General features: G+C 38.3%; 1 protein-coding gene across 2 annotated transcripts in view; it reads right to left on the bottom strand.

Moving 5' to 3' along the window:
* Nucleotides 1-15,366, bottom strand: part of BOD1L1 (biorientation of chromosomes in cell division 1 like 1) — a 59,796-nt gene that overhangs the window by 29,599 nt on the left and 14,831 nt on the right. For both annotated transcript variants that reach the window (XM_050791639.1, XM_050791640.1), the window contains exons 6-10: nt 13,163-13,329; nt 11,515-11,626; nt 10,748-10,886; nt 9,340-9,412; nt 1,174-7,309 (exon numbers count right to left, since the gene is read on the bottom strand). In XM_050791639.1, the coding sequence (XP_050647596.1) occupies nt 1,174-7,309; nt 9,340-9,412; nt 10,748-10,886; nt 11,515-11,626; nt 13,163-13,329 (6,627 nt within the window). The remainder of the gene's footprint in view (nt 1-1,173; nt 7,310-9,339; nt 9,413-10,747; nt 10,887-11,514; nt 11,627-13,162; nt 13,330-15,366) is intronic.

Below are 15,366 nucleotides of genomic sequence, written 5' to 3'. Positions count from 1 at the left end.
GAGTAATTGTAGCAATGATTGAGTCATAAAAACTTCTGAAGCATTCAATTTACTCTAGGCTAAATTCAACAGAAACTTGTAAAGTTACTTGTTTCAACCCTTGGAGCATTTCTTAAACTCTCCTAAGTCTCTATAATGAACAAGACTAAATCTATTGGCCTCAGTTTCCTGAGACTGGGTTAGCTGATGGCTAAGGTCTGTTTCAGTTAAAAGTCCAGGATGCTACAATTTATACAGTCAGAGTGGAAAAGAATTCCTCTGCCCCTTCAAGTCCAGCGCATAAGGACCCTTTGGTTCTCACAGCATCCTGTGCTTAATACCATTCTAGGCAATTGTCACGCTTTAAAGTGTCACTGTCCACTTAAAGTATCTGAAGTTGGATAGTGTAAGGCATGACTGATATAATATCCTTGAAAGTCATTAACTATTTCTAACAGACCAGCACTGTCCAAAATCTATCAGCAGGGAAAAATGTTTCCTTTCACTTTCAAATATATTCTAAACTAGAAACTCATTTCACCTGAAAAATAGGCTCAGTTAAAAAGAATAATGTGCTCCCTTGATTCAAAGGAACCAGCAGACTGAACAAATACATACTGCAAACCTCTAATCAGATGAGGGTTGGAATCATGTTTGCCTTTGTATTGTGATCCCATCTTATTATCCCCATTTTATACAAGAAATGGAGGCTCGGAAGCTTTTTTTCTTCTAAAAGTCACCGAGGACCATGAACGCTATTTAAATTTTCTGACCGTATTTCCTCATTTGTAAAATGAGGGTGGTAAAAAATACATATATTGCTTTCATTGGGTTGTGGTAGGGTACTCTTCCTTTTGATTGACAAGAAACCTGTAGGTCAAAGAGGTTTAGTAAGTTGCAGCAGTCATGTAAATAACATGTGGACTTCCCATGCCTCAGCCTCCTGCTTTTTCTCTCCCCACACATGAGAAATGGGCCAAAGGTTTTAAACTTTTAAACACAAGTACCTTTTAGAGAAGTTTGACCTTCAAGTTTGATGAGTTATTTTGCAACATTATGATATGAGAAAAAAATTTATAGATATTTCATCTTTCTGGAACCAAAACCATCTTTTGGAAGACTGTCCTAAACGCACTCTGTTGTACAATCATCCTTGTAAAATGTTAAAATTTGCAATTAGGTACAGATTCTCACCTATGTCACACACATTTTCTTCAGAAGACACAGTAACCATTACGTCTCCTTCCTCAGGGAATGATTTCCTTGTGCTGTTACCATCTCCTGTTTTCTCAGCAGATGCTTGATCAGTCCATTTGCCACTATAATCACTCCTTACAGTCAAGTCCTGCTCACATTTAGGAGCTAACAGAGCTACACTGTAGGTAGCTGGAAGGATCATTGTGTGGGAAGGAGCAATTTTTGATTCTTGGCCAGTAATACATTTGGTGGTACCAGTTTTCAAGCTGTCTTCAGGCCCCTGTTGCTCAGGAGGAAGAAAGGAATGCTCAGCCGCTGTGCCTTGGACAGGTGGCATGTCATCAGCTTTTATAGCACCGGTATTTACTGCTGCCAAATAGTGAACACTGACAGAGGGATCCTTAACCGTCTGCCCAGACGTCTGTTCTGGTCCTCTCGGGTGGGCAGGTGAGTTAGCATTCCCCTCTAAGCCCCTTCCTGTTGAATAACTTGCTGTGCTACTGCCCCCTGCTGTCCCTGTCTCTGGGCTCTTATCTTCTTTCTGAAGGGAGTTCAACAATACATTCTTCTCTTCTGCATTTATGAGGTGTAAAGTGCTCTTTTGCTCTCCTCTTCCTACAAATGGTCCTACTTCGGGGCACTCCTTGCCATACTTCTCTTCCTTTTCTGCACAAACAGCACTTGGATGGCCTTGCCCTGCAGAGGGTTTGTGGACTGATGGCAAGTTGTGCCCCTCCTCAGTGCTCACGGTCAACACGGGACCCGGTTCTTTGCCTTCCCTGACTGGCCCAGGACACCGACAGTTATTCTCAGCAATTAGGCTGGGCATGGGGACCTTGTGCTTGCTCACTTCTGTGGCTGACAGGTCACCATTTCCTTCTGGGTTGTCTGCAGTCAGCTGGTTCTCTTCATGTCTGTCGATGCTGGCAGAAATTGGCACACATTCTGCTGTGCTGGTGGAGATGATGGCAGCATCGCTCAAGTCTTCCACTCTTGTGATGGTCAGCCGATCTTCATCCTGGAGGACAGCACCAATCATGACTGCTTCACACCCTTCAGAGGTGCTTGTGGAAATCATGGCAGTGTCACCCATCTCCTCTGCTGGTGTGACTGAGGCGTGGCCTTCCTCCTGAGGGACAGCACTGGACACTGGGCCCTCACAGTCTTCCACCGAGCTCGTGGAGATGATGGCACTCCCGTCTTTTTCTTCCATGACTGTACCAGCTCGCTCATTTTCACTTTCAACAACTACACCAGAAACAGAAGCCTCACATTCTTCTGCTATGCTAGTGGAAATGAGAGCACATTCATCCTTCTCCTCCTTGCTGGTTGAGGCAAGAGGACTTTCAACTTCTGGGGATGCACTGGGCATAGGCCCCTCAAAGTCAGCGGTGCTTATCAAGACTGGACCTGTAGCCCTTTCTTCCACTGCTGCAGCAACTGGCTGGAGACTTTCAGCACACTTGATGGTTGTTGCACTGGAGATAGGCACTTCAAATTCTTCCCCTATGCTTGTGGAAATCATGGCACACTCATCTTTCTCTTCATTTCTACTGACAGTGAGTTGGCTGTTATCTCCTGAGACTGCACTGGGCATGGGGGCTTCAAATTCTTCTGTGTTTACTCTGGTACCTTCCATGTTTTCTTCAGTTCTCAGAGCATTTGAGTGACCTCCTTCCACATCTGTAATTGCGCTTACCTGAGGGGTGTAATCATTTGTGGTACTGGTGGAAATCATCAAGCCTTTGCGTTGATCTTTACCCCCAGCTAAGCTATTCTGGTTGGTAATATCATCACTGGCTGTAGTTGCCATGAGGCCATCACACTCTTCATTTTCTACAGAGGTGATGATGTCCTCATCTTCTTTTTCACTTGGTGATGTGTGGGCAACTTCACATTCTGGGACTTCACCAGATATAAGAATATCGTAACTACCCCCCACCAGGCCAGTGGAAATAGTGGTATCTTCAACTTTTTCGAGCTGACTGTCACTTTGATCAGATGCAGCACTAGTCATAGGACCCTCACAACCTCCTGGAACTGGTGTCACTTCATCCTTTCCTGAGACTGCACTGGTCACACTGCTTTCTACAATCCCTTTTGCACTGGAGCAGATATCTGTGTCTTTACTTTCTTTCTCTGTGCCACTCATGCTGTCAACATTATTTTCATTTGCATTCATGATGGCAGCTCCAGCCTCAGCTTCCACATGCTCTAGCACAGTACCAATCTGACTGTCCCCTTCTGCACTTTCACAAATCAATGCCCCTTCACTTTCTTCTCCTAACCCTGTACAAGTTGAAGCATGCCCAATTTCATTTCCTCTTCCAGTACTAGTCACAACACCCTCCCCTTCCTCGTCTTCCTCTTTTGCGCCTGTGCTAGTCACAATGCCTTCATCATCACAAGGACCAGCAGCAACTAATGGTACATTAGTGCCTTCTTTGGCTACTGTGCTGTCCATCGCACTCTCTCCATTTTCTTCCGATTCAGAACTTATAGCAAAACCTTCACTGCTATCTTCTGAACCTGTGCAACTTGCTGGCCCCTCTCCATCTTCTGTTATTCCCGTGCTGGTGACTGCACTCTCACCTTCTGTACCATCATTCACAGAACCATCTCCTTCTTGACTGGCACTTGTTCCTGGTGGTGCATCATTATCTCCCAGGGCAACACCTGCACCTGTAACCATGCGTTCCTCCCGGGGCCCTGCTCTGGTTACTGAGCAGATCACAAAGTTATCACTTCTGCCTTCTGCTCCTGTACATGTCACAGTGCCCTCTGTTTCTTTTTTGGGACCCATTCTCATATTTCCCTGGGAGCCATCCACCTCTTCACTGCTTATAGATCCTGCTCTTATTTCTGTCCCAGCACTTGTAACTGCTCCATCACTTTCAACTTCACTAATAAAAGTAATAGTTCCTTCAACTATTTCTGAGTCTCTACTTGAAGAACCATCACATTTCTCTTCAGAGCCTGCACTGGTTACAGCATCATCCTTTTCCTCTGTCACAACGCTATTTACATTGGCTTCGATTTTAACTGCATGTACAGCCAGCAGGTCTGCTGCTCTGTCCTCAGATTCAGCCACAGCACATTCCCCACTTTCCCCTTCCTTAGTGCTTGTGAGGAAGGTTTCACTTTCAGCAAATCCTTCTGTGACAACAGCCCCGCCTTCTTCAGCTGCAGCAAAAACAGTGCATTCACTGGCTTCTGCACCAACATGAAGAGGATTATTTCTGGAATGTGTTCCTATAATGAGGCCTTCATCTGCCTCAATGCTGGTGCAGGGTAAAGCCACCTCACTCTCTCTTGTTTCTGAAGAAGTAGTTGTGGCAGGCCCAGCCTTCACTGGACTTAAGGTGACATCTTTGTCCTTCCCTTCAGTACTAGTGGCAACAGAAGTCTTTTCTGCTCTCCCAGGCCCAGTTGCCACATCCTCAGTTTGTCCATTCCTTTGGTGCAAAACAGAGGGTGCAGAGCCACTTCCAGCACTGGTGTCTACCTCACTGTTTTCATTCCTTCTTTCAACATCAATTGATATGTCTTTCACTTTACCTGGGCCTCTTTTATGCTTAAGTTTGACAGGTTCAGCATATTTTTCTGTACTCATGCCTACAACATGATCAACAGCAATGCCATCCTTCTTGCCATTCTCTACTGTTGCTTTAACTGTCTGCTTTAAATTGGGCTCTGCATTTAAGTCACTTTCTTTCTTGGCCATGTCCACTAAACCACCTTCTTTGGTAACATTCTCATTTTCCACAATCATGCCCGTTAACTTGCTTGCAAGAGGCATGATTACCTTTCCTTGTTTACCATCCAATAAAGTAGCCTGGTGACCTTCCGGAATGTGTCTTTTGCTAGCGATGCTTGCTTTTGCTGGTGTATCTACTGTGAAACCTTCACCACCTTCTTTGCTGTCACTTGTCTTAAGGACTTCTGATTCCCTAACAGTCAGACTTTGATTAGAGAGAGCAGAGTGATCTACAGGGGAGCTGCTGGCTGTGCCACCTTCTAAAACAGTTCTTTTGTCAAACACAGGAACTACATCTGGATCATAAGATTCCCTCAGAGGCACAACAGTCACTAAACTTAAGGATGGAGAGGAGTCTAAATTTGTGGAATGTTCAAGAGCAGCATCTCCTTGAGCAACATGTTCTTCAGCAGCTGTGTTTTTCAAATTCTTCTGTACCCTATCATTTTCTGATGGGGCACTCAGTAACATTCTATGAACAGTTTCAGAATCTATATTCACTTCATTAGTTCCTCTATGAATGGGTTCTTTCTCCCCAGGGTTGAGTTTGGACACAGCACTTTGGATATGCATTTTCTTGGTCAGGGTGCTTCTATGGTCGGTATGCTTTTCAGAATTACTATTAACTCCTGTTCCATGGCCTGGCTTATAAGCTGGAGCTGTTGTTTTTGAATCTGCTGTGCAAGTTCTCAATTCGTCCTTTAGAACTGTGGCAGAAGTTTTTGGTTTCATATTTTCAGAGTCAATGTCTTGCTGAGAATTATTATTGCGGCTGTCTTGGGTTTTAGATACTTCAAACACATTTTCAACACCTGGCTCAAAATCAATTTCCATTGGCTCTTGTTCAGGGATCAATGTCGTATCACCACTCTTTTTTGGTCTCTGAAGGGAAGAACCGCTGGGAGCGCTCAAAGTGTTTGCTGCTAGCTTTTCTTCTCCTTTAGTCATTTCTTGTGACAAGCTTCCTCTCCGATTTTCACACAATCTTCTACTTAATTTCTTTTCCATGAGTGAACTATTACCTCTGGCCTTTTCATGATTACTGTCACTTTCTTTACCATCCTTGTCATCTGCCTTATTTTCTTCCTTCTTTTTTATGTCTTTACTACTATGTTTCAAGCTCCTGCTTTTGTGGCCATCTGACAACTTTCTCTCAAGCCTAGTGGAAGTGGAGTCTTTATCACTCTTATATTTCTCCTTTGCTAATGGTAACTTGGTTCTATGACTAGAATCCTTCTGTGTACTATGTGCTGAAGAAGAAGCAGCCTCTAATACAGGTTCAACACCAGTTTCTTCAAAAGGTTTGTCTTCAACTTTAGACTTTCGCTGTTTTTCTGAGTCATTTTCTTCTGTGTTCTTCTCCTTGTCTGGTTTTGGAGTGGTTGCCTGTTTTGTGACACCTTCTTGTAATTCTGTTTCTCCAACTTTTAACTGTTTGCCTTGACTTTTTGATTTAGACTTCAACACAAGTTTCTCTTCTAACAAGCTCTTTGTTCGTCGTTTCTCCTTGTGAACAAACTCTTCTGGTTTCAAATTACTATCCATGTTAGTGGAGTCCATATCATATTTATCTTCTGAATAACTTTCACTTCTTCTCTGTAATGTGATACCATGTTGCTTGGAACCCAGAGAATCTTTCTGAATTTTAGAATCACTTGACCTTCTTGATTTGTGCTCTGCCTTAGTTTTTTCGGCTGACAAGCGTCTCTCTTTTTTGTTGTTTTCTTTACGAACATTCTCATCTGTTTTTATAATATATTCAGAAACTGGCTTTCCATCTTTGCCTAATACTGATAATTTCCTTTCATTCCTATGTTTACTTTTTCGTTCGGCTTTATCATCTGAAGAAAGCTTTGTTTGTTGACTTTGCTTTTGAATATTTTCCTCTACCTTTAAACCTTTCTCAGAAGAGTGAAGCTCAGTCTCATCACCTGTTTTATGCATACAATCACCTTTATATTTATGTTTCACAGGCAATTTGTCTTCCGATGGAGTTTTCTCTCTTTCAGGCTTCTCCTTGGAGGATTTCACCTCTTTCTTAAGTAGGCTTTTCAAATGTGGTGTTTCAGAATCATCTTTCTTTAGATGTTTTTCATTTTTAAGTATGCTTTTCTGTTTCTGGGGCTCTTCGGTGCAAATTTCTGCACGTTCTACTTGCCTTTTTGCATCTCTTGTGTCAGTCTCTTCCTGTGCCCCCTCCATGATAATAGGGGTAGATGTCCGTCTTTTATGTTCTCTTTCTACTTTGGATTCATTTTTGTTTTCATCAACTACATGCAAAGACTCTGAAAGTCTCCGGGCAGGTTTAGTTGGTTCACTTTTTGCATGAACATGCTTCAGCTCTTTTGAAGAAGACATTTTTTCCTTTTCACAATGCTGAAAGAAAACAAAGATTAAAATATGAGAAATACCAAAATCAATTTTTAGATTCAAATGTAACATTTGGGTGCACTTAATATGTTGAGTGCTGTCACATATGTAACATCTCACTTAATTCTTGCAAGCAGCCTGTGTAGGTGTCAAAAACTCACCTGATTTTAAAAAATAGATATTATTAACTTGATTTTAAAAAGCTAAATTCCTCAAAGAACTAACAGGAGTTTACAACAACCACACTTCACAATAAAAAAACTAATTCTAAACAATATGAACACAATTTTATGAGATTATTTCTCATAGAGATTTATCACAAAATAAAGTTAAATACTTAAAAATATGCCATTAAACCATCAGGAAATTGAAGCTCATCATAATTCTATAACTTGACACTCAGGCCTCAAGTAGGTGTGTTAGAAATGAGTTTAGATTATTTCATTCCATGTCTAGTACTCCTTCCAGCATACCACAGGCACTGATTTGTCTATGAATTCTTCAATTCTGAATCACTAGAGCTCACTAATGCTCAGCACTCAATAATAAATACAAGCTAAATAAATGACAGTCCAATGTTCTTTACAGTCAAAAACATAATACATGAAGGCAATTTAAAATTGAAATACACTGAAATATAGATTTCCTATATTTTGATTTAGAAACCTGAAATATGTATGGAAACCTCATGAATTTAGGCTACTTGTACAACATTCTATACACGAAGCTTCAAATGTATGCAATAACTCATAGTAACCATATCATATATAACATATGCATATGTTTATGTATTCAAAAAAGATACTGAGACAAGAGCATCTAAACCTTCCTCCTGGCCCTGTGGTTTGGCCCTAAGTAGGTGATTAATATTAATGAGGGGATGTTGACTAAATCTACTTCAATAAAGACCCACCAACTACTCACTATAATTATTCTTATGCAAATAATGGGCCAAAGTTCTTAGACAGACCTTTGTGCCTCTAGGTCAGTTTAACACTGCATCTCCTTAAATGTCAACACAAAGATTAATATACTTCTACTAATAACAGGGTCCAGGTCATAACAAGACCTTATTAAATAGCTTAAAATTAAATTACTCAAAGAACTAACAGGAGTTTGTGCAACCTAACTTCACAATAAAAAACTAATTCTAAACAATGTGAATACAATCTTATGAGATAATTTTTTATAGAGAATTATCACAAAGTTAAATCTTTAAAAATATGTCATTAAACCATCACTATATATTTCTAAATATGCCTTTAATTTCTGAGTAAATAAATTTATGTTTGCTGATGATAAACAAATAATCACTAAACTATTGCTTTTTCCCTCTGGAAATAATAAGATATTTTAGCTACAGAACTATAGATAATGTGGCTTCGTAAATAATAATTTTAAACCAGTGCAAGCAAAAGTTTGTCCCACGAAAATAATCCTGAAAGGGGGAAGAAAACATTGTACATTGCTTTTACTGTTCAAAATGATCAAATCTTGGAAACAACCTAAGCGCTAAAATATAAGGACATACTCAAATAAATTATGGTATCTACATTAAATGTAACACTACACAATCATTAAATAATTAGGAAGCCCAGAAGGTGACATGAAATGAGTAAAATGTTAAAAACAGTTTGCCAGATTACTTGTACTCTAAAAAATTATGTGGACCTGTGGATAAGGAATGAAAGGGAATAAAAAGGATAATTTGTTATAGTGGGGGGATTTTAGATTTTAATTTTAGCCTCCCTTTTTCTTTTTTTTTGTCATTACTGGCATTTTTGTTATTGCAATTATAAGAAATGGGAAAAGAGAAGAAAAGTAGCTATTACCTAGATAAAAGACAAATATATAAATCAACTCAACAAAATGGGCAATTTGGGACATAACAAAATGGGGTTTCAAAAATGCTGAATGTAAGTGACTTTTTATTTAACTTGAAAAAAGTCAAATGACATGCTAAGTTTTATTCCAAAGGAATAAACAGCCTATATCTAACAAAACAGCATTTGAAATGAAGTTTTATTAAGACATACCTCACTTGTTTTAAAGGTTTCTTTGGAATCTTCTTCAGATTGCTGTTTCTTTTTGGAGTTCTCTTCAACATTCCTAAGGGTGAAAGTCAAATATAAAGCATGGATCAAATGTGAAAATTTTTCAGGAAGGTTGAAAACAATAAAAAGCTTTCCTTTACTATAATTTTTATTTATCTTATTTTATTATGATTATTTTTTGAGGTGGAGTCTTGCTCTTGTTGCCCAGGCTAGAGTGCAATCGCGCAATCTTGGCTTGCTGCAATCTCCGCTCCTGAGTTCAAGTAATTCTCCTGCCTCAGCCTTCCAAGTAGCTGGGATTACAGGCATGCACCACAATGCCTGGCTAATTTTGTATTTTTAGTACAGACAGAGTTTCACCATGTTGGTCAGGCTGGTCTCAAACTCCTGACCTCATGTGATCCACCCGCCCCTGCCTCCCAAAGTGCTGGGATTAAAGGCATGAGCCACAGCGCCCAGCCGTTTACTATAATTTATACACTTAATCGATAAATGGAGACTTGTTACATTTCAATTTAAATCCTATCAATTATTGGTCAACAAAGGAGAGCACAATCCCAAATATGGCATGAACTGTTCTTGGTGCTAAAGGAAAGTACAGCCGAAACAAAAATTCCTAATTTGTTGCTTAAAGATGAATGTTTTATGGGCTATAATTACACTTCAAAATTACTATCTTTTGAGTAAAGAGGGAAGTCTTATTTATTCAGCTCAATAAGGATGAGATGCAATAACAGTAAGAAATTTGAGAGCTTACTACTCTTCCAAGTTCTGCAAATTATCAAATCAGTTATCTTGAAGTCTGTGATAAATTTACATAAATGCAACTTGATGGAATAAACAAATTGCGGCCCATGGCTCACAAGACTTCATAGCTACCCTCAAGAGTCTCTTTAGCTTTCTAATTCTTAAAAAGTTAACCATGATAATGCAGTTAACAAGGAATCTGGCTCAGATTCTGAGTTGGGGGAAAATCATGGAATACTGGTAAAACTAAAAGCATGGAAAGACTGGAAATAATAATTGTAAACAAGTGGTTACTGAACGCCAACAAGAGGAATACTTCTAGATAACTTCTAGAGGATCCATAAACTCTGAAACTCTAGGGATAATTGTTAGCTTATGCACATACATTTTTCAGGGGAGAGGGTCTAAAGCTCTCATCAAATTATCAAAAAGATCTGAGACATCCAAAAAAATTAAGATACACTACTTAGAAATGTTATAGATATTAACATTTTGATACTAAATACGAAACCCTAAGGTCCTTCATAAATATGCAGTAACATACACATCCTAAGTACAACTCTTTAGTGTCACTTCAACGCCTCTCTTCTGAAAGCACCCAGGGGAGTGTTACAAGGGCAACATGACCAGATGAAATATGTACCTTGAATCTTTTTTTCTCTTTTTGCTTAAGGCTACTTTTTTTTCTAAAACTTTCCGTTCTTTAAGGACTTCTTTAATTCTGGGGGCTTTAGGTTCCAAACTCTTTGTTGATGATTCCTCTAAGTCCACACTACTCCTGCCTAGAAAAGAAGCAATCAATAAAATGTATTTCAGAAAAGTTTTATAAACAGTGTAATATTAATTTTTCATTAAGATATTTCTAATCATTGTTAAAGCCAAAATGGCTTTAATATTCTTAAGCTGTGCTGGAACAGACATAATATTTTGGATGAAGAAGTCTTATCTTTCCTATTTCAAATGATCACATAAATGTGTGTATGTGTGAATTCATATATTACATAGGATTAGTGCGCAGAGGGAATACAATTTTGTTCAATGCAATATTACAGGTAAATGTTTGACATTTTAGTTATCATAAGCATAGATTAATTTCATTAATCACTAGCAAGGGTTGATAACTCATTGTTAACAATCTACTTTCCAGTGATAATCAAATCATTACAGAAAAATAAACTGCTAACAAATGAGTTGCATAAGCTGGTATCTGATAAAATGTTTAATTAAGATTTAGCAATATAATAAAAAAGAAAAATGAATAAACACATGAGATTAAAACGCAAGGAAATCTTCCACATTTGAGAATAGATCCTTTTATTTTATATCCATGTCTCATAAGTAACATAAGAGTACCTGGAAAATAATGAAATATATAAGATAGTTTAAAATATTAAAAGTTAACATGTATACCTTGACTCTTGGTTTTAGAAGACTTTGTCTTTTCTGCTTTCTGTTTTCGTTTTTCTTCAAGTTTCTCTCTATTAATTTGCCTTCTTAAAAGCCTCTCTTCTTTTTCTTTGGCCTAAAACCACAAAATATCCTAACAGATTATTAGGCAAAGGCAGAAACACACTGAAAAACTGTATTTTTTAAAAATTTTAGTTTACCCTTCAGATGTTCTTACAAATTAATGGACTCTGAAAAAATGCACATACACTACATATATATACACACATTTATCTGTATGTGTATACATACATATGTATGTGTATGTTTCAATCTGGAAGTTACCAGAAAAAAATAAACAGTTATGAAAATTTGCCATTACTCTTTCAGAATGCCATTAGTTTAAAGAATGGGAAAGGTATTATTTTGGGAAAAAGTGATTAAATAAGCTGGTTGTTTCAATTAAAAAGACAGCTGTGAAAATATCTATGAACATTAAGTATATACAGGTAGGTGTTTATAACTTTCCAACTATTCTTATAGAAAACAGTTGAAATAAAAATTCAAGTGATAGGCTAGTTCTACAACATATATGACTTGATGGTTATACGCTTGGGACCCAAGGGACTTGGGACTTGCAGCTGTTGTCTTTTACAGCAGAAAGAATTCACAATCATTGTGCTACTCCCACTACTCTTTTCTGGCCCGGAGTGCCAAAAATCCTAAGCAGGTGCATAACTTCTAACCAAGTAACCTTTTCAAGAGATAAGCCTGAAGGGAAAGCTGATCACCACTAGCATTTTGGGGCAGTTTCTTCAAATCATTTTCCTATGTAACAATATTTCCTGATTCTGAACTTTTCATATTTTACAACTTTTCATACTTTAATGTTTCTAAAATTGTAAGCTATCTTAAAACTAACATACATATATAACAATAAGGTAGTAATTTTCTTTAAAAAGCAGTTATTAATTCAGTGGTACATTTTATAATTAGAAATATTTTCGAATCCAAGAAATAGGTGAATAGCATTTCCATCTCAATAGTATGTTAATAGCTGCATACCATATCCTTGCAGGATTGGATCTACACTTGGTTTAAACATTTCCATACTGTGAAGCATTTAGGTTGTTGCCAGTTTCACTACTATAGGTTGAGCAACCATCATCTGAAAATGTGAACTCTTTAGCACTGACATGCTCTCACAAGTTGAAAATTCCACACCTGACTTCATGTGACAGGTGGCAGTCAAACTGTAGTCAAAACTTTGTTTCATGCACCAAATTATGAAAAACATTGTATAGAATAATTGGCAGGCTATGTGCATAGGTATATAAGACACACAAATGAATTTTATGTTTAGACTTGGGTTCCATCCCTAAGATTTCTCACTATGTATATGCAAATATTCCAAATTGTGAAAAATTCCAAAATTTGCAACACCTCTGGTCCCACCCATTTCGGATAAGGGATATTTGCTTGTATTAGTAATGATGACACAAACATCTCTGTCACATGTTTACATCTACTCTACCTAGTTAAATGACAAGGTTCCTACAGGCAAATCCTGTATGTCTCTGCTTCATACGCACACCAGTACCTTGCAGATAAGACTATTTAAGTTTGTTAACCTGATGTAGTAGGTTAAAATAACAGAACAAAGTGGACTTACAATGGACTGTCGTCGTTGTTCTACAGTAAGCTCGTCATCAGAATCACTATAGTACTTTGAGTAAAGATACGGTTTGTGGACATACGCATGCCGTACACTTTTTGTTTTTCCTTCACTAGAATCACTAGTCTGAGTTTTTGTTTTATTCTGTTTGTTCTTCTCTTCATCTGTAAGAAAGTTAATAGAAAGAGGAGTATGTCTGTGAATTAGCATAAAATCAACATTATGCTGTACAAGAAGCAAAGGCAAGATCAATTGGAGGTCCAAAAGGGGAACTATTAGGATGTGAAAATTTCAGAAATTGACTTTTAAAGGCTATAATTCATATTTTTATTTCTTATCAGCTTCTCACACATAAATAAGACAAAGAAAAATTAGACATTATAGTTATTTATGCTGTTAAAAGGAAAATTTCAGACAAATTAAATTTAACAGAGTTTTTTAGAGCAAAGAATGATTCATGAATCAGGCGTCAGAACGAGGAGAGGTTCTGAGAGCTCTGCTTCGGCAACACAACCAGTGGGCTTTTACAGGCTGAACACAAAAGCAGACGAAATATATGACTGGATTGGCTACAGCTAGGTATGTGCCTTATGTGAATATGATCTGGTGGAAAGTCCCTAGTTAGAAGTTAATTGGAGGTTTCTGATCGAGCTACGTTTAATCTCTGTTTTACTATTTAGACTGAGCTTCAGTTTGCCTTTGTAGGAACCCAAGGCACTGGAGCTATCTCAGCCTAAAAGCCTCCATCTGTGCCTCAGTGTTCTCTGGACAAACAATTCTTATTTTTCACTGGACTTGATATTTATGCTTTACCATTGTTAAGTTCAACAAATCCACTGGAAGCTGTACTTTAAAGTAAACTTGAGATTTTAATGACCATCTCCGAATTTCTCATTTAGGGAAGAGGTGGGAATCAATAACTGGATTGAATCAATAACTGGATCAATAACTGGAAGGTAATCTGTTTTGCTTTGACACAGCAAGAAGAAAAAAAGGTAAACAAGGTTTTCATTTCCTACCATGTACTCTTAAAATAGCCATCTTCTTACTTTTAAAATTCCATACATATAAAATCTAGTCTTACCAGGAAAAAACTTAAGAAGACCCAAAAAGGCATCAAGAATTAATTTTAGTTAGGGTAGAGAAAGTGGAGTGTTCACAGGATAGGGAGCACTCTTCCTACACAGGTAACACACAGCTGACCTCATGAGGACACATATGACAATTAGGAAGTGCTGCTGCTGCTTTTTTTAGTTTGTGAAATTGAAGAAAAAAAAAATGGGAGGGACTGACACATTCATCTATGGTGTTACAAGCTTATACTTTTTCTCCGCCATGATTTTCTCTCTAGGTAGCCTATCTGAAAGCTAGCAACAAATTTATAAGATGCTCTCTACAGGCAATTGCAAATAAAACTCAGTATTTTTATTACTTCTAAACAGAATTTAATCAGGTGGTAAGAGCAGCATAAGATATTGGTAAGAAGCACAGACTCAGGTTTGAAATCTGCACTAGTGCTCACTAGCTACATGACTGGACAAGACATGGTCTCCCTGACTTTGTCTCCTTACCTATACCTACTTCCTGGGGTTGTTCTGAGGACTACAGGAGTTATTACACGAACGTCCTTAGCACAGTGCCTGGAAGATAGTAAGTGCTCAGGAGGGGTTTTCTGAAAAACAAACTGTATTATAAAGAATTCTGCCTTGCCCAGAGAGGTCTGGCCTTTACCATTAGCTTCTGGGAGGTAATCTCTAAGCCTCTGGAATGCTAGGCCTGACTGGAGTGTTTCAGAGTGCAAAGGCTCTTGAGTCAAGCTAAACAGTCTAACAATGTGATTTAGGGTTGGAGTGGTGGGTCATGGAGTATGAGTTTGACCTCTAGAGGGGTTAGAGACTCAGATCAGCCATGTGGGCAGCCAACTCTGACTACATGCTAGAGCCTTGGTGAGAACTTTGGATCCCAAGGCTCTGGTGAACTTCCCTGATTGGCAATATTCTGCATATGTCGTCAGACATCAATGCAGAGGAAGTAATTCAAGGGGGAACAATTGGAAGTTTGAAACTTTCCTGGACTCTGCCCTATGTGCTTCTTCCCTTGGCTGATTTTAATCTGAGTACCTTAACTGTAAACAACCATAGCTGTGAGTATACCACCTTTCAGTAAGTTCTATGAGTCCTTTTAGCAAATTATCAAATCTA

This window comes from Macaca thibetana, chromosome 5 (genome assembly GCF_024542745.1).
Source record: "Macaca thibetana thibetana isolate TM-01 chromosome 5, ASM2454274v1, whole genome shotgun sequence".
In the NCBI taxonomy this organism is placed as follows: Eukaryota; Metazoa; Chordata; class Mammalia; order Primates; family Cercopithecidae; genus Macaca; species Macaca thibetana.
The sequence above is the reverse complement of the archived record's forward strand: the minus strand, read 5'-3'. Positions and strand labels throughout refer to the sequence as shown.